Source organism: Diorhabda carinulata, chromosome 9, assembly GCF_026250575.1.
Source record: "Diorhabda carinulata isolate Delta chromosome 9, icDioCari1.1, whole genome shotgun sequence".
In the NCBI taxonomy this organism is placed as follows: Eukaryota; Metazoa; Arthropoda; class Insecta; order Coleoptera; family Chrysomelidae; genus Diorhabda; species Diorhabda carinulata.
The window spans coordinates 4,786,344-4,810,343 of record NC_079468.1 but is presented as its reverse complement, the minus strand read 5'-3'; the positions used below and the strand labels follow the sequence as shown (position 1 = coordinate 4,810,343).

At 31.7% G+C, this 24,000-nt stretch overlaps 9 protein-coding genes across 10 annotated transcripts; 6 read left to right on the top strand and 3 right to left on the bottom strand.

The window, feature by feature from the left end:
* The first annotated feature begins 247 nt into the window (after positions 1-247).
* On the top strand, positions 248-1,045 carry LOC130898070 (histone-arginine methyltransferase METTL23). The gene is made up of 2 exons (XM_057807113.1): positions 248-352; positions 455-1,045. The coding sequence occupies exons 1-2, from the start codon at positions 248-250 to the stop codon at positions 1,043-1,045; spliced, it is 696 nt and encodes a 231-aa protein (XP_057663096.1).
* Positions 1,046-1,048: 3 nt separating this feature from the next.
* On the top strand, positions 1,049-2,116 carry LOC130897733 (SRA stem-loop-interacting RNA-binding protein, mitochondrial-like). The gene has a single exon (XM_057806603.1). The coding sequence runs from the start codon at positions 1,049-1,051 to the stop codon at positions 1,319-1,321; it is 273 nt and encodes a 90-aa protein (XP_057662586.1). The 3' UTR covers positions 1,322-2,116.
* On the top strand, positions 1,324-2,116 carry LOC130897732 (acyl-CoA-binding domain-containing protein 6-like). The gene has a single exon (XM_057806601.1). It carries the CDS (start codon positions 1,324-1,326, stop codon positions 2,068-2,070), a length of 747 nt encoding a protein of 248 aa, XP_057662584.1. The 3' UTR covers positions 2,071-2,116.
* A 344-nt stretch (positions 2,117-2,460) lies between these two features.
* On the bottom strand, positions 2,461-7,125 carry LOC130897731 (NAD-dependent protein deacetylase sirtuin-7). The gene is made up of 3 exons (XM_057806600.1): positions 6,754-7,125; positions 6,196-6,509; positions 2,461-3,953 (listed from the first exon to the last, which is right to left on the bottom strand). The coding sequence occupies exons 1-3, from the start codon at positions 6,904-6,906 to the stop codon at positions 2,594-2,596; spliced, it is 1,827 nt and encodes a 608-aa protein (XP_057662583.1). The 5' UTR covers positions 6,907-7,125; the 3' UTR covers positions 2,461-2,593.
* Positions 7,126-7,368: 243 nt separating this feature from the next.
* On the top strand, positions 7,369-8,826 carry LOC130897727 (ubiquitin-like protein 7). The gene is made up of 3 exons (XM_057806595.1): positions 7,369-7,581; positions 7,633-7,832; positions 7,887-8,826. The coding sequence occupies exons 1-3, from the start codon at positions 7,440-7,442 to the stop codon at positions 8,604-8,606; spliced, it is 1,062 nt and encodes a 353-aa protein (XP_057662578.1). The 5' UTR covers positions 7,369-7,439; the 3' UTR covers positions 8,607-8,826.
* On the bottom strand, positions 8,741-12,611 carry LOC130897728 (cytosolic Fe-S cluster assembly factor NUBP1 homolog). Of its 2 annotated transcripts, XM_057806597.1 has the most exons (7): positions 12,380-12,611; positions 12,085-12,326; positions 11,459-11,560; positions 11,242-11,404; positions 10,942-11,135; positions 10,702-10,888; positions 8,741-8,868 (listed from the first exon to the last, which is right to left on the bottom strand). In XM_057806597.1, the coding sequence occupies exons 1-7, from the start codon at positions 12,399-12,401 to the stop codon at positions 8,840-8,842; spliced, it is 939 nt and encodes a 312-aa protein (XP_057662580.1). In that variant the 5' UTR covers positions 12,402-12,611; the 3' UTR covers positions 8,741-8,839. The 2 variants fall into 2 exon arrangements, with proteins under 2 accessions (XP_057662580.1, XP_057662579.1); XM_057806596.1 differs by having other exon boundaries at positions 8,741-10,888.
* Positions 12,612-12,788: 177 nt separating this feature from the next.
* LOC130897726 (tektin-3-like) lies at positions 12,789-20,176 on the top strand. The gene is made up of 8 exons (XM_057806593.1): positions 12,789-13,049; positions 13,108-13,262; positions 13,791-14,042; positions 14,095-14,327; positions 16,478-16,736; positions 17,470-17,692; positions 19,626-19,780; positions 19,866-20,176. Exons 1-8 carry the CDS (start codon positions 13,020-13,022, stop codon positions 20,074-20,076), a joined length of 1,518 nt encoding a protein of 505 aa, XP_057662576.1. The 5' UTR covers positions 12,789-13,019; the 3' UTR covers positions 20,077-20,176.
* Positions 20,177-20,886: 710 nt separating this feature from the next.
* Positions 20,887-21,845, bottom strand: LOC130897729 (cytochrome c oxidase assembly protein COX11, mitochondrial). The gene is made up of 3 exons (XM_057806598.1): positions 21,334-21,845; positions 21,114-21,281; positions 20,887-21,063 (listed from the first exon to the last, which is right to left on the bottom strand). The coding sequence occupies exons 1-3, from the start codon at positions 21,712-21,714 to the stop codon at positions 20,920-20,922; spliced, it is 693 nt and encodes a 230-aa protein (XP_057662581.1). The 5' UTR covers positions 21,715-21,845; the 3' UTR covers positions 20,887-20,919.
* Positions 21,846-21,975: 130 nt separating this feature from the next.
* LOC130897730 (39S ribosomal protein L42, mitochondrial) lies at positions 21,976-22,516 on the top strand. Its single transcript, XM_057806599.1, has one exon. It carries the CDS (start codon positions 22,108-22,110, stop codon positions 22,459-22,461), a length of 354 nt encoding a protein of 117 aa, XP_057662582.1. The 5' UTR covers positions 21,976-22,107; the 3' UTR covers positions 22,462-22,516.
* Positions 22,517-24,000: the final 1,484 nt, after the last annotated feature.

Here is a 24,000-nt window from a genome sequence, read left to right as displayed (position 1 = left end):
TGGTCGTGAACGTGATTGTCGTGAATGCTTAGTGGAATGCACCCTTTGAAGTACAATGCATAAAAACGAAGTTGGTATTACTATTACTAACAAAAAAATTGAAATGTCAATTGTCAAATTTCCACATGCTTAGCATCATCAAGTCTATAATTGAGAAGCCAATTAAATTATTATATTAGTGAAGTAAGTTTTTAAAAATGTGAAGTTTTACCATTAAAGCTTTTATATGTTATATATAAGAACCCAAATGTCTAATGTACAAACAGAACAATTGAAAAAGTTTGTGTTTTCCTCTAAGTGTATCGTTAATGGTGAACCCTTTGAAGAAAAATTAGAAGTTATCATTCCAGAGGTATATCTTGTAAATTTGATACTGCTAAAAATTACATCGTTAATATCTCTGAAATGAAAATTTAATTGGTCACTAATTATTAAGTAGTTTATATTGTTTCAGTTACTACAAGGAAGTTATTCATTCTATACTTGGCCTTCAGCACCAGTGCTTGCCTGGTTTATTTGGGAAAATCGTCAAGAGTTTTATGGTAAAAAAGTGGTAGAATTGGGATCCGGTACTGCTCTTCCAGGAATAGTTGCTGCAAAGTGTGGTGCCAACGTAATATTGACTGAATCAGCTTCTTTGACTAAATCATTGTCACATACTAGAAGAAGCTGTCAAGTGAACAATCTAGTTATCAATAAACATATTCAAGTTATAGGGCTAACTTGGGGATTGTTTTTGAGTAATTTGGACTATCTTGGACCCCTCGATTATATTTTAGGATCTGATTGTTTTTTTGAACCTTCTACATTTGAAGATATATTAGTAACTGTTTCTTATTTGCTTGATATTAATACAAACGCAAAGTTTTTCTGTACTTATCAAGAAAGAAGTTCTGATTGGTCTATTGAACATTTGTTGTCAAAGTGGGAATTGGAGTGCATAGTACATAACACCAATAACTTGGGTAACAGTATAGGGCTGAATATACACGATTTAATTGGTGATCACAGCATTCATTTGCTTGAAATTTTTAGAAAAGCTTGAATTATGGCTTCAAATGGTGCTCGACAACTCTATAAGATATATGTGAGTAACATACCTTGGACTGTAAGTCACAGAGAATTGAAAACGTATTTTAGTAAATTTGGACACATACAACAAGCTTCAGTAGTATTTGATAAAAAAACAGGCTTATCAAAGAATTACGGGTTTGTAACTTTTAGTACTCGTGAAGGATTAGAAACTGCAACCAAAAGTAGTTTACACAAGTTAGAGGGAAATACAATAAAATTGCAACCATTGAATAGTTCAAACCAATAAAAATGGCAGAATCAGTAGATAACTTTAGTGATTTACAAGAATTAGGAATAGATATAAGTGATACTGATACCTTAACTCTTTCATTTAACAAGGCTGCCCGTCAAGTGCAAAAATTAGTAACTACTTTGGATAATCAAATATTGCTCACTCTTTACGGCTATTACAAACAAGGCACAGAAGGTACTTGTAAAATACCTAGACCTAGTTGGTATGATCTTCGTGCAAAGTCAAAATGGGAAGCTTGGAATAAATTGGGAAATCTCTCTCAAGAAGATGCTAAAAAGAAGTATATAGAAACTGTCAAAACTGTAGATCCTACTTTTGATGAAGATATTCAAGAAGCACCATCTCAACAGTGGATTAAAGTTTCTTCAATGATTGTTGACAATGATATACCACAATCAGACTTGACAATTATTGATCACATCAGAAAAAATGATATAAAACAAGTAAAAACTTATCTTGAAACAAACAATCCAGATTTTGTCAGTGAAGGGTTATACTTAATTCACTGGGCAGCTGATGCGGGTAGTATTGATATGCTGAAAACCATTATTGATGCAGGAGCTGATATAAACATCAAAGATAGTGATGGACAAACTGCTCTCCATTATGCTGCAAGCTGCGGTCACATTGAATGTGTAAAATATTTATTGCAGAGTGGGGCTAATAAAGAAGCGAAAGATCATGATAACAGTACTCCATCAGATGTTGCTTTTAATATTGCAATTAAAGAATTGTTGAGTTAAACAGTAACAATATTGTTCATATCTTGTTTATAAATTTTAATCAGTAGTACTGTGATTTATTTCCCCGTACCCTCATACTGATTAAAAAGAAAAGGTTCTCTGGAATTTAAAGCTTCTGAAAAAAATTACGATAGTAGGGGGTTAACACATCTTGGATGTTATTAGTCTTACTACTAATTAAAACTTATTTCAGGTTACTGTATTTTTTTGTTTAAAAAGTAGGCACAAGAGGGGAGATGCCCGTGGATATTGATAAGGGTCCAGAAAAGACCAAATTCTGAGCCTTCTTTATAAAAACTGGCCCAAATATTAACACAATATGCTGCAGTCTACTCTGAATACCATCATTTTCCCCTTTCCTGTTATGAGAAGGAAAAAATAAAAAATATCTAAATTGAAACACACTTTTAATGACATTCAATATTAAAATACATATAAAAAATCAATATAAAAGTTAGAGGACAGATTTGATAAAAACACAGGCAGGTATAAAAAGAATACTGAAAAAAAATGACAATTAATATTAAATACTTCTTCGTTTCGCTCGTCGCCCTTTCCTGTAACCCTTCCCAAACCATCCAGCTTGAGCCCTAATTTTAACGGTATCTTTCTCACTTGTTACATTATCTACTTCTTCCTCGTCTGTGGAATAGTCACAGCATAAACACACATTGGGTTTCTTCTTTTTCTCAAGTTTACTAAACCTGTTGATTACATTTAAAAATACTGGTTCTGTCTTTATGTAAAATAAACATGTTGTCGATGTGAAGTATTTGAAACAATAATTACAAGCAGGTTCAATTTTCCCTACTTCCGCTTCTTTTGAGTAAAAGTCTTCTTCAAACGTAGGAACGGGATTTATAATGCTATGTAATCCTGAATAAAGGAAACTCGTTTCGTAGGGATAGAGAAATAAATCTGAATAGTTATTTAAGTCTTTAAAAAAATTACTATTGAGAAAAGAGTCGTCTGAACTGAAAAAATATTTCGTATCTGTTTGTGGCAAAGATACAGTTTGAATATTTTTAGTCCCTATTATACTACAAATAGGAAAATTAATCGAAGAATCATTTTCCTGCTTAGGAAGAATGTCTGTCTTATTGCTACTATCACAGGTTATTGAAGTTTCATTTTCACTGAGATCAGGCATTTTATTGGCTACACAGTCTTTATTATACAACATATCTTTTTGTACTGATTCGTCTAATTTTAAAATAGTTTGAGTTGTTGTATGGAGTTCTAAGGGATGCATGTCAGTTGCATGACTATACATGGGATCCCTCAATTTTTCATATTTCGGTACTAAAATTCCTAATAAATTCATGATTTTTTTCATAACAATATCGCATTTTCCGTTTACTTTTACATTAGCAAATTCATCTTTGGGTGTCCACTGCAAATTTATTATGTATAAATTTGCTCTTTTTTTAACCGGTTTTTCCATCTGCCACAACCACGGATACTTTTTTAAAACCTTCAAACTAGAACCTAAACAAATTACAGTAGTCGCTTTACTAGCATTCTTACAAGCTCCTGCCCAGTTGAGGGGCCATTGCAAGTCTCCACGCTCTCCAAAATGTACTATGGTATCTGTTAAAGGACCGTTACAAACATAGCATCTTCTATACGTTTTATGGGAGAATCTCGCTGTGTTTTCCGTAACATCAAAATACCGCCAGTATTCTCTCACCGGTTTGCATTGTTTACAAACTTCAATATACATATTACCGTGCAATTCTGATAGAGCAGTCCTAGGTAGACCTGATCGCAAATGGAGACCATCACAATTTTGGGAAACTACATGTTTCAATATATTTTTGCGGTAGAGCTCAGCTAATGCCATGTGTGTGTACGTAGGCTCTGCTACAGAGAGATCATAATTCCTGAAAAATAAATAAATAATAATACTTCATTCAAAACTTAGGACCTAAAATATATTTATTCAACTCTTGTTCATGTATAAGCAGGTGGACAGTTTGTATGACAATGTATGTATGTGATTTATGTTTTAATATCCACATATTTATCTTTATTAGTATTATTTTTATAGTTGAGTTGTATTACCACTATTGAGAGAGAGAAATGCTTTTATTGTCAAAAAAAATTGTTACAATTTGTAGACAAAAGCTTGTAAAAACTTGAAAATAACTAAATAAAGATACAAATAAAATATTATTTCAATACACAAAAGAAAACCACAATGAATAACAAAATTATAGGTAATAATTAATATACGGAAGGAGCGCACCAAACTCTAGGAGTGTATTACACACGTAAAAATAATGTAAAAAAACTCACCTTATCCGATTTTCATTTGTTTTCAAGTTATAGCATATTAATAAATAAACAAATTATCACATAAAAATTTTCTTAATCATAGCGTTCTTTTAATAAATATTCAAAAATACCGCCATTGACTAAACTAAACATTTTCTGCTTCGTCTACGAAGAGCGTTTGTTGTTCTCTCAATTTATTAATTTCTTCTTTAATATGAGCTGCAGTATTCTCAATTCGTCTAACTAGTGTATCCAGTGTGTCCACTTTTATTTTGTAGACTTCATTTCTCATCCAGCTCCAAAAACAAAAATCTAGTGGTGTGGGGTCTGGAGAACTTGCAGGCCAATTAATGGGACACAGCATTTATTTCAATATAAAATAGAAATTGTTGTAAATACTATTTTACTAAATTTTGTTATTCATTCAAGTAGTTGAATTTTGTTAATTCAATAGTTGAAATTCATTGAGTTCATTCAAAATTTGTAAAACTATAACTTGTTTTTTTTTCTGGTGAATAAAGTTTCCAATTGAAATTTATAATTGGGAACAAATAAATATTTATTAATAGAAACCTTGAAAACTGTATAATAAATATGACCTTTTAGTTTCATGTTAACATATATATTGAGGCTAATGAGAGCTACTGTTTCTATGCTCACCAGTTAGCGCCCCCGACAAGTGAGATGTCGAAGAAAAATTTATTACTATACGTACAAAAAAGTCAAATTTGAATTATATTGAAAAGAAAGTAAGAAAATGAACTTCCTGAAGATAAATATTCCTTGAAGCAGTGGTTAATAAAGATTTACAAAACTACACCCCTTCTAAACATTAGCATGCTTGTAAGAAATATTTGCACCACAACAATGGGCATTGCAAAATATTCAGAATAATAGTTTTTCATTGAATAAACCCACCTTTCAACTTCTAAACAAAATATTTTTTTAAAATATTAATCTGAGTTAGGTTTTAGAAAAATTCAATCATCTCAGGAGCGCCATTTTAATTGTCGTATGGTTGGTATTGCTTTGCAAATATAATCTGGACATGTAGTATCACATACTGTGATGCTTCATGCTTCATTACGATAGGATCGTTTTTTCCAGTCCCATCAACATCAGCTTACTATTTAATATATTAAGTTGCTATACGTACTTTAAAAGGGCTTTTTGTTGAGTTCAGAACCAAGTAAATTCCTCTCTTCCATGTAATGTTAAAATTGTGCAGTGGAGTGGTGTTTAAGCTATTTACATATAAGTTTGTTTCCATTTACATAAAAACTCAAATTATTCTCACTTGCGATATCATGACTTAATTCAATGCACGTTCCTTTTCAGTCTCACAAGTGAGACCTAACTGAGTTTTTACCAGCAATTGGCACAAACTTGAGACACACGGTTTTGTGAACTCAGAATATAAGTGAGGTTGAGGACATCAAATTGTCAGGTTTTGTCATAAAAATGAGCAAATAAGTACATAATACTAAATTATTGATGTAAATAAATAGTATAATTTTAGTTATGTCGTTTCTTTCGCTGCGAGTAACAAATTGCTACATAACCAATGGTAAATTTTATATGGTTATTAAGAATATTAAGTCACTTCGCACTTTTATTTACTGTGCAGTGAAGTAATTATCTTAGTATAAGATACTCATATAACTTCTTCTAATGGTAAATTCAAAAGTAGTAGCCCTCATTATTGATACTTTGAGTCCTTTTTCAGAATAATACACTTTAGTCAAATTCACTTATATATTTCAAGGAAATTATATTTGTGAAGATATTAAAACTTAAAATTTTAGATCATTGAAAGTTTAGATTATATTGATAAAACTCATTATTTACCCAATATCTTTGCCTTGTTGTAGCCTCGTCCATATCCCATTTGTACCTCTGTAGTCTGGTATTTCAGCAGCAGTGCTTATACCTGCTCCTGTGTAAGCTACTAAATATTGTGATTGGGCAATGGCTTGAGCGAGAATATGACATTTATTGTTTAAAATATCCTCCGGGTCTTCCAATTCTTCCAATCTCCTTTTTGCCTCATTCCTTTTTTTCCATTTATTGTGAATTTCTTCAACTATATCTTGACTTTCAGCTAAAAGTTCCTTATCTTTAAGAGTTCTATCGCTTTCAATTTTTTGTAGTATATAAGAAACCTAAAAATACTTCTTTATAATCAAATCTTAAGATTTTTAATAAAAAATACTGAATACTTTTAATATCAGTTTATATTATACAACTAATTAATGACTAAATGGAATTTTATTATTAACATGACTCAGAGCATATTAATATTACACAAATTCGTCGTGAATCCAATGTTTTGTTACATTATTTACAAATTTTTGAAATCCAGCACTGTATACATGACCAACTTTCTAATATTATAAATGGTCATACTTTTTTGACGGTTGCGATTCTTTCTTCTTTGGCACACAGTTTTTTTGTGGATTCTATCGTAGATTTCCTTGGTAATCTAAATCTTTTAGGGCACGATTCTTTCGCTTCAACATCCGTTTCTGAAATTGCATTTTCAGTTATGTCCTCATCCATGATTTGAAAATATTGCTCTCAATTATCATTGTCATTATTTAATTAAAGAGAGAATAAACATCTTCATTTTAAATGTTTAAGAGACTGATTGTTTACTAATAATACTTTTATTGAACAATAATTCAAACATCCATCTTCAAACCCAAACAAAAATATGCGACACACACAACACCTCACGCCGTCGAACAGCTGCACCGCTATAGCTTATTAGTTATTGGCGACGCCGCTATTATGATATAAAAAAGTAGAGTTGCCAGTACGCCAACTAAATTTATTTTAATTTTTATACAATTAGCTCATACTAATTCGCATAATATTTGAAATATTTTATAATTATGAGTATTTTAGATAGGCAGTATTAGCAAATTCACCAATAATAGTTAAGGGTGGTTAATTTTAAAATTTCTTCTATACCATAAGTTTAATTTGGGTAATTTTAATTTTGCTAGGTTGGTAGCAGTTATTGTCACGATGACAATTTAAAAAATAAATATTCATTCTTTTCATAAAATAGTCATTTCAATTTGGTAACGATGGCCAATATTATTTTAGGAATTTGGGGAAGTCAAAATTCCCCTCAACGAATTAAAATAAATAATGTAGATCTAGAAAACAAAGTGCAAGTGTTCAAGAAACACGCTCTTAACGCGTTGAATAATGTTCCGCACAATTTAGGTAAATTTTTGTATTGAATAAAACAAAGAAAATTATTTTTTTTATTTTTAGAATTATCTTATTGTGGTTTGATATTGGAAGACGAGAACACACTTTCTTCTTATGGAATTACAGATGGAGTTACAATTCATGTAATAGATAAACCAACAATAAAACCTTCAGAAACCATACATACACAAATGGGGCCCAAAGATTTAATTAATGCGTTTAGTACTCTCGTTATTTTCCCAAATTATAGATTAGCGCTACAAGTAACAAAATATGTAATTTTCTCAAACAATTATTATTGAATACTATTTTTTTAGAGGTTAACCAGAACTGATGTTATAAATAAAATTATAGAAGCTTGTCCTAAACTTTTGGAAGATCCCGCAGCAGTAGCACTTATTCAAGATCCAGAATTAATATTTTATCTTTCAATTCCCGAAAATGGAGCGGAAATGATAGAGAAACATCCAGTATTATTAGAAGCGGGGAGTCACATTTTGGCTCATGTGCATGAAGAACAAGCTTCTCTAAATACCAACCAACCAAGTACTAGCACAGGATATTCTTATTCTTTGGAAGCTCTATCTGATGATGATGAAGAAATGGATTCCAGTTCTGACACTAGTTTTTCTCAGAACCCTTTAAGTAGAAACACATCTTTCAATGCAATTACTGCTGCACAACTTGCAGCTGCCATTGCAAATGCAACAAATACACAATTCAATACAAATAGTGCTGGCATACCTACCCAAAATTCTGGTTCATCAAATATTATCACTAACGAGATGTTTTCTAATGCCATCCAACAAGCTATCAATTTTGGAGGTTCCAATAGAGGTCCTAATACAACTAATAATAGTAACCAAGAAGAAGAACAAAGTTTTGAAAATTTGAACAAGCAGTGGGAAGCACAGTTGAAGCAAATGCATGAGATGGGTTTGCTTGATGATACAGTCAATATACGAGCTTTGAAAGCTGTAAATGGGGATGTTAATGCTGCTATTGAGTTAGTTCTAAGTTTAAACGAAATGGAATAATCTACATTCTTAGAATCTATAAACAAGTTTTTTTTATGCTATGTTAATAATTGTTTTCAAACACTAATCTGACATATGTATATTTTAATGATACAGAGAGCATTTGCCAAAAGTTGCGAAAATAAGACAACTACTACATTAACAGGTCTATATTTACTTAAATAAATGTCAAATAGTTAAATTATTTATTAAAAAAAGATGCAATAAAATTTTTAAAATATGTAACATTAATATTAATTACCTCCGCAGACTTCAAGTAATCCTAGAAAAAAAAGGTAATTATATATAGGGTGCGGATAGCAAACCTTCACATAGTTTTTCAACTTCTCAAGTTTCAGAAAAAGAAAAATATTCTATACATCATAGTTTAGCTTTGTATTTCTTCATTATTTAATGATGACATCATGTCACACCTCTTCGCAAAAAACAATCTATTGAGTAATAATAGTTGGAAATTATTCTAACGTAGATTTTTCACTTTTCAAATTATAAATCAAAAATTGACAATCGTGATCAATTAATAAATTATTTAATTAATTGCTAAGTGATAAGAAGTGAAATTATTGTGAACGTGGTTAGATGATTTTACTAAATAGTGAAACGTTTAAGTTTCACTGTACTTATATTATATGTAAATATTTCAGTGCTAAGCGAAAACAGAAGAAAAAAAAGTGTGGTGCAATTGGACAATAAGTGCATTAAATGGCACTTAGTTTAATCAAATTCGAATAGATATACAAACTGTATGTAGAATCATTACTCATTTTATTTATTGTCTACCACTCATCAAGAAAAACTCATGAAAGAGTTTTCTATAACAGCAACCACTGCTTGAGATTGGATTCCTTTTTGTATTTTTCTATTTTATACTTTTTTGGAAGTAAAGTATAATTTTCATTTCATTTGGGTAAATAATCATCCTCAACGCATTGGTAAACGCAATCATACAGTGCTTGGTATCGAGCCTGTTCCATCAAGATCTGCACATATTGTTGGCGAGGATATAATAATTCATGTCGAGAACAAAGGATTCGTTCAACTGTTATAATTTCGTAGATCCAGAAACCAAAGCACACATTCAAAGCATAGAGAGGCTCTTTAGAGATTTGTGTGATATTAACCTGCATTATGGCTGATCTCGTCATTATTATAAGCAATATATGGCTGAATTTTTATTTAAGAGAGATACTTTAGCTATACACAAAGAATTGATGAGTTTTTTCATCAAAGGTCTCGGATGTATCCTTTCGAAATTGATGATTATTTAAAATAATAAATCGATACCAAAGTTTTCACATATTATTCGAATCTTTTTACCCCTCCTTACTATCGATTTTTATGAAACCATAGACAAAATCATTGAATTGGACTATATGATTAATTAAAAATGGTTGAAAGAAGTGTAAGGGTTGTATTTCTTTTACGATTAATTCAAATATTACAATCACTGAAAAATTAATACGACTATTTGATTCTTCAAACAAAAAAAGTAAATGAAGGGATGGTACCCGCGCCCTATATATATTTTTGTTCAGCATGATTTTCTCTATAACATACAAAAGTTTTAACAAAATCAGAGGGATTTGATTATTTTCTTGCCAGCTTAACAACCAAAACAACAAATTCTAGTATTCAATATTATTCCAAGTAGGAGTACTTTTAAAACATTATTCAGTTAGTAGATTTCTTAGCCTTATTCAGAAGCACAAGTATTAATGTTCCTCAGTTTTCAAACAAGTTATATAAAAGAAAAAAAACTGTTAATGGTTAACAAAGCTGTATAAAAAAGAGCTCTCTGAAGTGTGAGTGATCTGCATAAAATTTGAGGTATTTTTTTATATTCATAGCTAATTTGGCATCTTATCAAGTAAAACCTGATTTCAAACATATTTTGGCTTAAGCTTAACTCTCCTCATAGGAACTATCTTACCAAAGATTCATATTACAGGATCATATACAATGTAGATTTGATGAATAAAGGGAAAACTATGGCAATTGAATAAAAAAAGCCTTGTTCATTACACCTTACTTTGAATCAATTATTAAATATCTTATAGTAATAATTAAACTGTTATTTTGGCAGTCTTAAACTTACGTTTAACTATATCATGAGAGGCTTTTAAAGCAGGTGAATCCGCTAGCTCTGTAACAAAATCTTTACCCTCATCACAACACCTTGCTATTCTAGGGTCTAAAGGCAAACTTCCAAGAAAAGGAACTTTCATTTCTTCACACATTTTCTTTGCACCTCCCGTTGAAGCAGGAAATATATCTGATGATTTCTACAGAAAATTATACGTACATCATTATGATAAAAATAAAATAGGAAACTTACTTCACATTTTGGACAAACAAAACTAGACATATTTTCTATAACCCCTAAAATATTTATGTTCACTTTGAAACAAAAATCAATCTCTTTTCTAACGTCTAATAATGCTACTTCTTGTGGTGTGGTAATTATAACTGCTCCAGATAAATCAGCTTTTGATAAATAAGTTACTGCAGATAAGTGTTCATCAGAGGTACCTAAAATGATCAATCATAGATCAGTTTGAATTTATTTATTAAAATTATATATTTTTATCTAACTATACTATCTTCAGTAATTCATGGGAAATATTTTAGTGCTTACCTGGGGGTGTATCTATAAATAAATAGTCCAGATTTCCCCAATCTACTTCGCTCAGAAACTGTCGAATCATACCATTTTTCTTTGGTCCTCTCCAAATAACAGCATCATCAGGTGATCCCAATAGAAAACCAATTGACATAACTGACAAGTTATCTTCAACATACTAAAAACATGCTTGCAATAAAAAGAGGAATAATTTTATTGTAGATTGACTTACAACAGGAGACCATCCTGAACCTGACTGATGAACTTGTTCATCTTGAACTCCCAACACTCTAGGTTGAGAAGGTCCACATATATCTATGTCCAAAACAGCAACCTGAATTCAAATATTGTACAGTACATCAATATAAATTGGACAAGTTGTACCTTAGAAAACTACAGATTGTATTTCTCTCATAAAGATTCAAATTGAAATTACTTGAATTTTTTTTTAGATATATTTAAAAATTTAGGAAAAATCTTACATATAATTTGATTTTGACCTATAAATTTTCATATTTATATATTTATTGACCAAAAATATCTATATAGGACAGTTTCTTCTTAAACAATATGAATTGGGTCATCGTATCTGGTACAGACTGTTACAGATCAATTACAATTTGCTATTTATTCCAAAAGATCATTGTTACTATCAATATAATACTAAAGTTCCAAGTATAATATAAAAAATATATAAATAGTACAAATGATGATTTTTGGACAGGAAAAGGAAAGAAGAAGTCGTTATAATAGGGTAAGTGAAATTATTTGTAACCATTACTTTCAATAAAATTCCCAATCAAAACAGAACTTGAAATGATTAAGGTAATTCGCGCTTCCTTTATGGTAGATACTTACATTTTTTTCATTATCCAGATTTGCTATAGTCCTACTCAATAAAGCCGTTACAGTACTTTTACCAACACCACCTTTTCCAGAAAGAATCAAAATTTTTTTTTGTACTTGAGATAATCTCTCCTTTACTAATTGAATACCTGGATCGGGCTTTTTTGTATCTGAGCTAGCACAAATTTTTTGATTTGGACAACCAGCGCATGCATCGACTTTTCCTGCATTTTCACTTTCAACACCAGGACAGTCTATAATGGAATGAATAAGAATAAAGTTCTAATTTACTTACATTATTTATTACGTTCTGGTACAGTAGAAGACATTTTGTAACGTATTTATGAATTTTGATTTTTCACTTAATTACTAATTAAAAGTAAAAACAACCGAGTAAAGTGTGTGAAGTTATATGTAGGTTTGATTTGCTGATAATTAAAATAATTTAGTTAATTCTAATTGTTATTAATGAAATTCACAATCTAACCTAAAAATAAAGAAACATCTTCTTTTCCATTGAACGTACTGGTTTATAAAACAATTTACTCTATGTATACTCTTCGTTTTTAAAGACCGTAGCGTTCAACTGAACTACTTACCGTATATATCTTCTTCGTTTTAATTAAGCACATTCCACTTTATTTTTTCAATTACTTAAAAACAGTGGCATTACAAATTATATTGTTGGAAGGGTCCAGAATTTTTTTAAATATATATTCACATATAGATTATTAAATTGTGTTGTATCCCATATCAATTTACTTTTTAACTACATCCACATAGACAACTCGTATTTGTGCATTTTCTGGCCAATCAAAAAATTAAAATTGATAAAGGAAAACAGTTAATCTATACTTCATATACATATATCTGTATCAGTTATGTTACATATTATGTTGAAATTTGAACGTTTCGAAATTGACATTTAGAATTTTTTCAATATCAAAATGCCAGATAACGAGACGGTATTATATACGGTAAATTTCAAGAAACACCGCGCAGATTTAAAAATACTACAGACTAATATTTTTTCAGCAACTGCAACCATGGAGTACAGTGGCTGCTACACCATGCATGGAACAAGTAGCTGGTACTCCAGTACCTACCAGAATAGGAAATTACTACCAGACGCCCCTACCTCATCCATGGAGACCCACCATCGGATATGAGCTCGTAGAAGCAATGCCCTTGTAAGTTTTAGTAAAATAATTGTTCAAATAATGTATTTAACGTATAATATCGAAGTTTTTCTTAATTTATATTCAGATTAAATTAATATTTAAACAACATATCTGAATATTACTTCGCAAAATTAAATCCGCAATCTCTTACATGTAATAATAATTTGTATGTTGAGTTGGTATTTCTGGAACCGTTGATGATGTTCATACTTAACACTGTTTACTGCTACCAACTTTTGGTCTCTGAAGACGACAACTCGGTTATCGAAACGCGCGCGTAATTTTGAGTGTTGGAGTAGTGATATCAGTAAACAATGTGTTCAGTAAAACTTTTATGAAATGAGAACACAAAACGTAAATCATTTTTTCTTTTTTTTTAATCATCTTCTGGATTTCATTATTCATCTAGGCCCCGCAGGTACGGTAACGTTTTTACTTTATTCCAATTAGTATAACTGAATCTACATTTTGATATAATTTGCTTTTGTTCCATATTCATTCAAATCATATAAATAACAGAATATTATGTGTTTTTAGACCCAATCAACATGCAACTAACGCTATAGTCGATCCTTGTTACACACCATATGGTATGGCAACTGAACCGTTAAAATTTCCGAATTTAGTCACTGGTTTCGAACGAAATCCAGCGCATGCTGCCAGAGCAGCTCTATATACTAGATATACTCCCCTAGAATGGACACAGAGTAACTTGAAACTTTTTAACGAAGCTGATACTAATAGAAACTATTCCGAAAGATTAAGAGGCGATTTTATTAGGGTCATGAGGTAACTATATAAGATTACAATGTATAGAAAATTATGAATGGAATTTTTTTAGAGAAACGGATGAGAAAACAGCCCAGGGTCAAAGAGAATCCGGCAGACGTTTGGGAGAACGGATTACAGACACTACCTTTTGGAGGAATGAAGTTAGAACTGAATTGGAACGGTTGATTTCTGAAGCAGATCAAATGCAAGGTGTGAAAAGAAAAGTACAAAAAGCTTTGGATGATATCGAGGGACCTTTACACATTGCACAAGAATGTTTATATCACAGAGAAACAAGAGAAGGTGAGCTTATTCTCTCCAGATGTTTTTCCTTAATTTTTGTCCTACCCTTTATGTTCATTAACTGAATCAGGTATTAACTGAAAATCATTCTAGTTGTTTTGAATATACTCTTGAAGAAGAAAATTATGAAAGCATCAAATAGTTGATGACTTTGGTTAAAAAAAATTCCTAATCAACGATTTAAGATTACAGAATTGCTCAACATAAAAGTTTACATTCAAGTTTTTATTTTCAAAAAAATAAAATAAAAACTTGATTGGTACAATATGTTCAAAAATATGGGTTTACAACTACTACAGTTATGTCCAAGTTTTAGCGCATTTGGCAACATTCTGGACCCGATGATTTGATCTAGCTTGTTGATTTTTCATCTTGTTAACTATCAAGCTACAAGAAATAAAAAATCTAAAAAGCTTCAAGAGCATTAAAAATTATTAAATTAGTTAAAATACTTTAACGTTGATAATGCCTCGCCAACCCACCAGCCAGGTCCTCAATTTTGTATTTAAACACTGTTAGAAAAAACTTACACAAAGTTTCATGTTGTCTTAAGAATCTACACAAATTTGTCTACCAGATCTTCGACTATAACTCGTATTTTCATAAATTTGATATGTGTTTATAACGGTTACAGTAGAGCCTCGGTCATCCGACCCACTGGGGCAATGTCATGTACAGTACAATAACATGAAGGAGCCCCTTCAATCACACCTGACTGTACGGGCGCAGCAGTGCCCCGAGCGACCCATCCCCTTTCCTTTTCCTTACTGTACGCATTGTATTCGCGTGCAAGGCGACAGATCGGAGACCGGACTTTATTTTTGTTTCTAAGCGCTGCATTCCACCCTGCCGTCAATCCCATCACATTCGCTAGCTACCTGACATTAGTTCTCACTCTCACTGCTTCTTTCACCAAGAAGTCGTGTTGTAGATTGTTTCTTTTGTGTTGTTTGTTAGACTGTTGGTTGTGTTTTAATTTTTTTGACTCTAAAAGTTGTGGTGATGGCTTCAAAACGTAAGAAGGTGGTTGTATCAATGGAAGAGAAACTTAAAATCTTGAAGAAATTGGACAATGGCGAAACTTTATTAAAAGTGGCGCAAGATTACAACGTAGGAAAGTCAACGGTGGGGGACTGGAAGAGGAATGTTTCCGAAAATGCTTTACCAATGAAATATTATAATAGAAAAAATTTTTCAAGAATTTGTGCCACAAACCGATCATTTTTTGAACCCCAAAACTTACCAAGGAAAGCAATACTGCTTCTTGACAATGCTACATGCCATCCTAATGAAGAACTTGAAGATTAGGATATAAAGGCAATCTATGAAATAGTGGACATTAGAGACAATGAAGAGGATTTATCGAAGGAACTTGCTTTCTTCTTTACATGACGCGATAGACCAGTGAGAAGATGTGGTGAACAAATTGCGTCATCTTAATTTCAAAGACGTTGCTTATACTACGTGGTTCAGTCATGGGAAAGTGTTGGAGCAGACACCATTTCTAAATCTTTGAAAGTTTTGCTCCAAGGACATCAAGAATCTTCAGGTGGAGAAAATTTGCAGAAGACTGAATCCGTCAACACCAGCCTACTTTCATTGTTACAACAAGTGTTGCGCGGACGTAACAGAAGATAATGTGAACGAGTGATTATTCCAAGATGAACAGTATGAAGTGAAAGATGAAGAAATTGTAAATATAGTAAACGGAAGAGGACGTTAAAGAGGATATGGTGTTAGAGGACAGTGCCCAGAAAGTTTCACACAGCGAAGGTCACAAAGCTCTACAAATAGCATTAAAGTATGCAGAGCAGCTGGATGAAACATTTTCTACGGAACTTTTACTTCTGAGGAGGTTGCGAGATTTGGCGGCCAGAAAACGACAAATAGCGGGCAAACAAAAGAATATAACGAACTTTTTTACCATGTTATTATTTTTCTGTTAGATCTTTTAGTTTGTTGAATGTTTTAGATCAGCTATATATTTGGAAAGTTCCCAATGTTTAAATGAAATTAACTAATTTTCAACGTCGTTTTTACCATTTTCCGTGTTATCCGACTTTGGTGCGGCAGGTTTAGATCGGATAATTGAGACTCTACATTACTTACAACTTTGTTGACTTATTTTTTTTGATAATTTCAATTTTCAGGTATCGATTTAGTCCACGATGTAGCTGAACAAGCCTTGCTTAAAGAAATTGAAACTTACAGGAATAAACAAGAGCAATTGAGAACGTTGTTTTCCAAAGTGTCCGATCAGATGCGAAATAACAGAGCTGCTCAAGCAGAATTAGAAAAAGACGTTCAAAGCAAAGACTCCGCGCTAGGAATCGATAATATGTGTCATCAATTAAATAATTTTTCAAAAGGAATCAACTACTATGGAGGAATAGAAAAATTCGATCCAACGTACGTTTAAACAATCTTATACAGGGTGTCCCTAAATTCGACTGCCAACGCTCTAGAAGAAATTCCTTGAGTCAAATTATGCCAATCGAAACACAGGGTGTTAAAGTTTTAAAGATAAAATGATTTTTTGTCGATAAATTTCAAATTGTGTGATCGATTGTTATTGAAACTTTTTGACGATTATTAGGTTGATAAACTAAAACACTTTTTCAAAGAAAACGTATAGTTTAACGAACAAATATCATTTTGTAGGTAGGACACTATTAACTTATCGATGTAAGTTGATTAGGAAAAAACTTGTATTTTTTTAAATAATCACAAGTGTAGGCAAATTTTTTTATTAAGGAATGATAAGAAAACTCAGAAATAAAAAAAAAATAAAATTTTATCCAGTGACGGAGAATTCAGGGTTGAAGAATGGATCCTTAACCCCAGCTGCACGCGTCTTGAACAAACTAGAAATCCTCTATCCATGTTAGAACAAGTAGTTTATCAACCTGATAATCATCAAAAGGTTTCAATAACATTCGATAACATCATTTGAAATTTATCGACAAAAAATTGTTTTATTTTTAAAACTTTAGCACCCCGTATCTTGGAAAGGATGCGTTTGCAGTCAGTTCCCTATCCCGATAGGCATAATTTGACCCGAGAAATTGCCCTTAAAGCGTTGGCTGTCGAATTTAGGGACATCCTGTATATTGTTCTGTGTAGTGAGAATGTTTGTTTCCAGTACGAGCAACACAGTTACTTGGGCAGAAAACAGTAATAGAATTGTACAGAGATCACAGTCTGAAAGAGGGAAATCAGCGCAAATGAGATCGGATATTGATAATCTTATAAATTCATGTGCTCAAGAAGTTTGGGATGCTTGGAGTAATACTAATAATGCTCTAGCTCGTAGAGCAGCAGAAACATTGGAAATTAAGAGTAAATTACAAATGCAATTGCACAAGGTCAGTAAAGATATAATCATTAAATCATCAATATGCCTTTCAATCTCTTCTGCGCCTAAAAATCCCTTTATTGGGTTGGTTTACTCCCCTTGTTCGTTTTGTTATAGTTTTTTGTCGCTCCTGGCCTCGTATGTCTGTTTTCTCCATTCTTTTCTGTTTCTGCATTTTGTTTTCCACTCTACTTTTTCTAGGATTCTGGTATCTTCTTCAATGTGGTTTCTCCTGGCATTTCTTGGTCTGCCTATTGGCCATCAAGGTATCCATAGTGTTATCATCTTCTTATAGGTTATATTCTCATGATGCGTCCTGCCCAATTTAGTCTTCGTGCTTTTGCATACCTTGTTAAATTTTCTCCTCCCAGTTCTTCTCTTATTTCGTTAATCTTCTATCTACATGTCCTATAATACTTGTTCCGATTTTAGTTCCTAGTATTTTTCTCTCGATTATCTTCTTCTTTTTTATTTATGACTATTGTTGCTTTTAAGTTACTTTTTATTTTCTCCAAATGTTCGATATCCTTTTTATAATCTCTCTCTTATTCCATATTTAGACGTACGTCCTAGATAATTGAACGAGGATACAGTTTCCATATTTGTGAAACTTCTATATGGACAAATAGTATACATAGAGATATTTCAGGTTGGTAATATTTCTATGATAGTATATCGTTCTATCTCTCCTCCAAGCGCTTCAGTTAGTTCTGCGCATCTTTTGCGCGCATGAAGCATGCGCAGTATAGTGTCTCGAACTAGACAAAATGAATATTGTCGGTGCTATAAAGTAGAAACGTTTTTTTCCCATACCAACTCTCCATATATGACAGTTTCAAATACGTATTTCTGTGTTCATTCCTCTTTAGTCTTGTCTTGCTATCTTCATGACGTCTTGGTATTTTCGCCAAATTCGGGAAGTTACGCGCATGCGTAGCAAACGTATGATTTTTCTTAGGCGTGTATATTATAAACATTTAAAAAAAGTTGTCGAATCGAACTGCTTATGAAGTTCTACTGGTCAAGTAAGTGCATAATTTTATTATTTTTCTTACCTAACCTAACCGCCTCTAAATGCAACAACAAAGACAGCCAAAAGACTCTAAAGAATGTAGTTGCATTAATTCAACACTTCACCTCGAAAGATGTTAAAAATGTAGTTCATGATAACAGTGTGGCAGTGCAAGACACTGACTTGAAGGGTCACTGTAACTCCCAGAATTTTGCGAAAATACCGGCTCTGATCTTCACCTTTTTCTTCTAGGTTTATTTCTAGACCTACTTCTCTTTCTTCTATTTCCAGTTTGTTGGTTGCCTTTACTAGTTCTTCTCTGCGTTTGCGTATGTTACAGCTTATATTTGATTTCTTATCATATTTTTCTTATTTAATTTGGCTCTTCTCATTACATTTTCTGAAATAGTATTATACAGGGTTGGTAGAGATCTCCTTGTTTGACTCCTTTGTTTATTTCTATTTTTTCCCAGATATCTGTCTTTGGCTTTTGGGTTTTGTAATATGATTTCTATTATCTTTAATTTTCTGGTCACCTTTAGTGTTTCTAAATTCCCTATTATTTTTGTCTATTTATTGAGTCAAACGCGCTTTTAAAATCTATAAAGATTATTGGAGCTCTCTATTTGCTCTATTATGTGGATTGTGTTGATTATGAATCAGTCTGGTCTTCCACTCCTCTGGAATCATGTTTTGTTTCCAAATTTAACATTTCATCTTCTCCAGGAGCTTTTTCATTAAGCAGTCTTTATTTATTCTTCTTACACCACAGTTTTCGTTGGGCATTTTACTTCTTCATTTCTGAATTATCCTCTGTTATGTTATTTCCATTTCCATATAATTTATTGTCATAGTACGCCTTCTATTTTCCCAATTATTTTAGGATATAATAATTTCAAAAATTCAATCAGGAATGGCTAATTAATTTTAGGTTCAACAAGAGCTTTTCGACTTGGAAAAAAATATCGAGCTATTGAAAAAGGCTATACTGGATAAGAGTAATCCTATGAAAGTAGCCCATACGAGATTAGAAGCAAGAACTCACAGAAAAGAGATAGAATTATGTAGAGATACTGCTCAGGATAGGTAAATTAATTACTAAAATTTATAACTATTCTTTAACAATACTGAAAGCATAAAATAATCTAAATATAACATGGATTTATTGTAGATTAGTGTATGAAGTAAAAGAGCTCCAAGACAACATTGAAGTATTACACAGAAAGCTGCAAGAAGCTGAAGCCCAGCATCAACAGTTACTTAAAACTAGATCAAATTTAGAAACTGATTTACACAATAAAGTGAATTCTCTTTTCATTGATCGTGAAAAGTGCATGGGTTTAAGAAGATCATTTCCGATAACAGCAACTATTAAGTATTAATACTGGTAGTGATTGAAATAAAAATTTGATTATGCAATATTTGGCCGGGTCTCGAGTACAAAATTGTTAATTAGATCAAATAAATGAATTTTCAAAATTATTTATATCAAGTTTTAATTCCTGAATGAAGTTTATGAGATAAATGGGAATAACCACAATTTCAATTTGAATTCAAAAATATTGTAATGCGTTTGAGTAAAAAAACGGCTTCACATAATTAAAATAATGAACCGAATCCAAAAAAATATTGAAAAAGTCCATTGTATGAACCCCAGACTTCAATTACAACTTGATATCACTCAGGAAGGTTCAAACAATTAATCTAAGAATGTGTTGAGGATTAAATAAACTCTTAACATTGTTGTAAAAAATGGTCTAGATTTGCGTTAACATCCAAGGCCATAACTTCTTTTATTTCTTCCTGTCTCTTGGAATCTTCTTGAAAGAAGACTTCTCCAATTAAAAGCTACAGTACACCCTTAAGGCTATATTGATTAATGTTGCCCAATATTTTTAAATTTATTCAAATGCAAACCCTTAAATATCTCAATATATGAATAAATAGACTTATACCACAGAAACTTATATCAAGAAACAAGCTCATATCAACCAGTACTTCGAAAAAAACTGCAATGAATAGCAGGTGTTTACTTTTACAAGAAATTTTGTCCACATTTAACAATGGTACTCTGACAATATTTCAAATATAATACTTACATAATAAAAAAATTCCATTGTAATTAAAGATTATTATTGTCCATTAACCTTCCTTGAAAACATTTCCAAAACTTCAAATAATCAAAAATGGGCTATAATTCAACAATTTTTTTATTGAATATAACATTATTTAACAAACGTTGGAAGTGGTAGTTGTAGGCCTTCTTTAGCTTCAAAGAAAGTGTATGAAAGAGTTATTTCATTAACAAATTCCATATATGGATCTTCAGTTATTTCTGGATCTATATAAAAGAATACAGGCATATCCACCTGCGAAAGATTCTATTTTCTTACAGTACTTTTCAAATAAAATTACGTACCTGTTCATGTGGGTTAAGCATTTGTTCTTCAAAACAAAAACATTGAATCTTATTAAAATACTGTCCTGCTTCAAATGGTACGACATTGTATGTACTTATACCTATAACTGGCTTATCTGTGGGATTCATTGCAGTATAAAAGGCTAAAGCTGTTTCCCCTGGAAATACCTAAAAACATTTTTGAAAATTCAACTCGAAGAGTATGTATTATAAGGTATACCATGATTTCTGTTTGTTGTGGTTTGAAGTTCCATCTCATACTAGCAGCAGTATCAGCATTAAATTTGATTTTTATAAGTTTGTTTTTCACTGCTGACATATTTTCAACTTTGTTAGCATCATGTCCTAAGGCTACAGTTCCTCCATAACTGTAGGCTTGACAAAACAATCTGTATAAAGGTACAGCGGCATAGCTTAATCCCACTGTTACAATACCAGCTGCTGTCACGTAATACAAGGTGGACCGAATACTTCGTTTTCTATTTTCATTGTTATTATGATTACTACAAAGTCTTTTGATCAAATTAGTATTAATTGTATTTTTAGATAACGCGTTAGTTCTACAAGTTAAGTTCCTTACTAAATTTGATAAAAGATTCATAGTACACTAAAGGCTTGATTTACAATTTAAATTATTAACCATCATCATTACTTCTAAACACGATAGTAAATGCAAATAATTTTATAATAAGCTAGGTTAGAATGTTCTTTTATTACGTAACCTCACTTTTCAATCTATCAAATTTAAATCAATGGAATGAAGCTAGCAACTAGTTGAATTGTTATTTCTAAAAACAAAGAAAAAATTTAAATTCTTATTAAAACAATAAAAAAACTGTGTAAGAACAAATAATTCATATTAATCTCGTTATTTTTACTAACTTCATAATAATATTTTTGTATTATTTTGTGAACTGAAAAAAGTATTCTAATTTAGGATTCACATAATTAAAAAGAAGAGTTGAGGTTATGTGTATATTCACATATTAAAATAATGTTTAACACAGCAATAAGAGTTTGTTGTACTCGTTTGGTAATAAGTAGAACCGTCTGTACACAACAAAGAATTGTGATTACAGATAATGGCAGTACTTTAATAGCATGGCATCCCAAAGAAGACTTTCCTTATGAATGTACAAGACCGTTGCCAGAAGAGGAACCCTGCGAAACTTCCACCGTATTGAAAACAACACTGACTCCTGAATTACTAAGCATATTTAATAAAAAGACTCCAGAACAAGCTAGACAGGAACTTATGAATATAACTTTTACAACAAAGCATAGATGGTTCCCTAGAAGTAGAGATAAACGAGCTAAGAAAACTCCTATGGACCGAGAGTATTTGTAAATTAAGTCATATTTTCAGTGTAGTGAAGATTATTAAATAAAGATTTTAATATTTATCCCTTTAACTGTTTTGTGGGGGTGCTGACTGTGCCCTGGCCTCTCCCACCTAAACTCACCTTTTGTGCTATTTCTATACGCCTCTATTTCGTCGGAACTGTTATGTTTAGGTTTTCATTCAACTACTGCTTCTACTAACATTTATTATGAATAATTATATTCAGCATAAATTCAATTAAATATGGATTGAATTAAATAGAGACGTCCAAAATCAGACAATAAAAATGTTAAAACTAAAGTGATTTGCGACTTAGGGAGGATTTCTAAAATTATTAAAGGGTTGACTCCCAAAAAAATCTATTATAATGCATTTATGGGCATATTTTAGTGAGTTAACAGCAGTTAAATTTTGAAAATATAGTTCATTAGGGGTGGTCCGTGCCACGGAACATCTATACTAAAGTGGGGTGCAGCACACCGGAAAAGCCTTACTAGTTCGACTATAGGAGGGCGTCTCAGTGAATAGGCTCAAATAGTGCATTTTATAACTATTATTTTTTTTAAATATCCTATCTATGTGGCTTAAAACACTGCAACTAATTATCTTGTCTGTGCTATCGCTAATTGTTAGCACTTGGTTCCGTCTTGGCAGACTTTTCTTACTAAACTTTCCTGTTGGAGGGAAGAGGAGGAAAGGCCTTGCCTTGTTATATTTTAATTTTTATCCTTCTTTATATTGTGATGTGTAAGCACACATATATATTTTTTGAGTCGCTTGAGAAATTTAATTATTTTAGTCATTTACCATATCTCGCAATAGCATTCCCATGACGGAATTTTTAGAGGTTTTCGCTTTCCTCTAACCTAGTTCTGCCAGGTGTATTACTAGTCTTGTGACATCCTTAAGTTGAAAACAAAATTTCGGAAGTGTGTCGACTATGGGAGGGCGTCTCAGTGAATAGGTTAAAATAGTGCATTTTCTAACTATTAAAGAAACATTTGAATCAAAGTTTTTTAAATGTTGGTACGTTTGGAACCTCTACAATAGGACATTTCTTGGACTATGAGTCTGAAGATCTACCTCGTTAACTTGACACAATTGAATATAAAATTATAAAATGTATAAAGACGAGTAAATGTACCTGCCTGTAAAGAAGTTTGGTTTAAACAGGGTACCAGGCGTGAACTGAGCCCTTTTTCTACCCTATTCGTCTTCGGTAGTCTTTTATCTGACGCAAGTAATCTTGTTGCCATCGAACTAACCTTAACGATTCGGTTATTGCCATCCATTTATTCAGTTTTTTGTCTTTAAAACCACATGCTGACAAAACTTGACGCAATGTTTCTAAACTTGTATAATTATATTCTAGATAATCTGCTACCTTTTCCTGTATTACTTCTAATGTCACAACTCTGTTCATAAACTATAAATAATTGTTCTACGTATAAAATTTTGAGTAGCTTCGTAAACTGATTTCAGTTTTTCTTTACATATTTTCCTTTTTTAACATTTGAATATATTTAAAATGATTTGCTGTGTTTG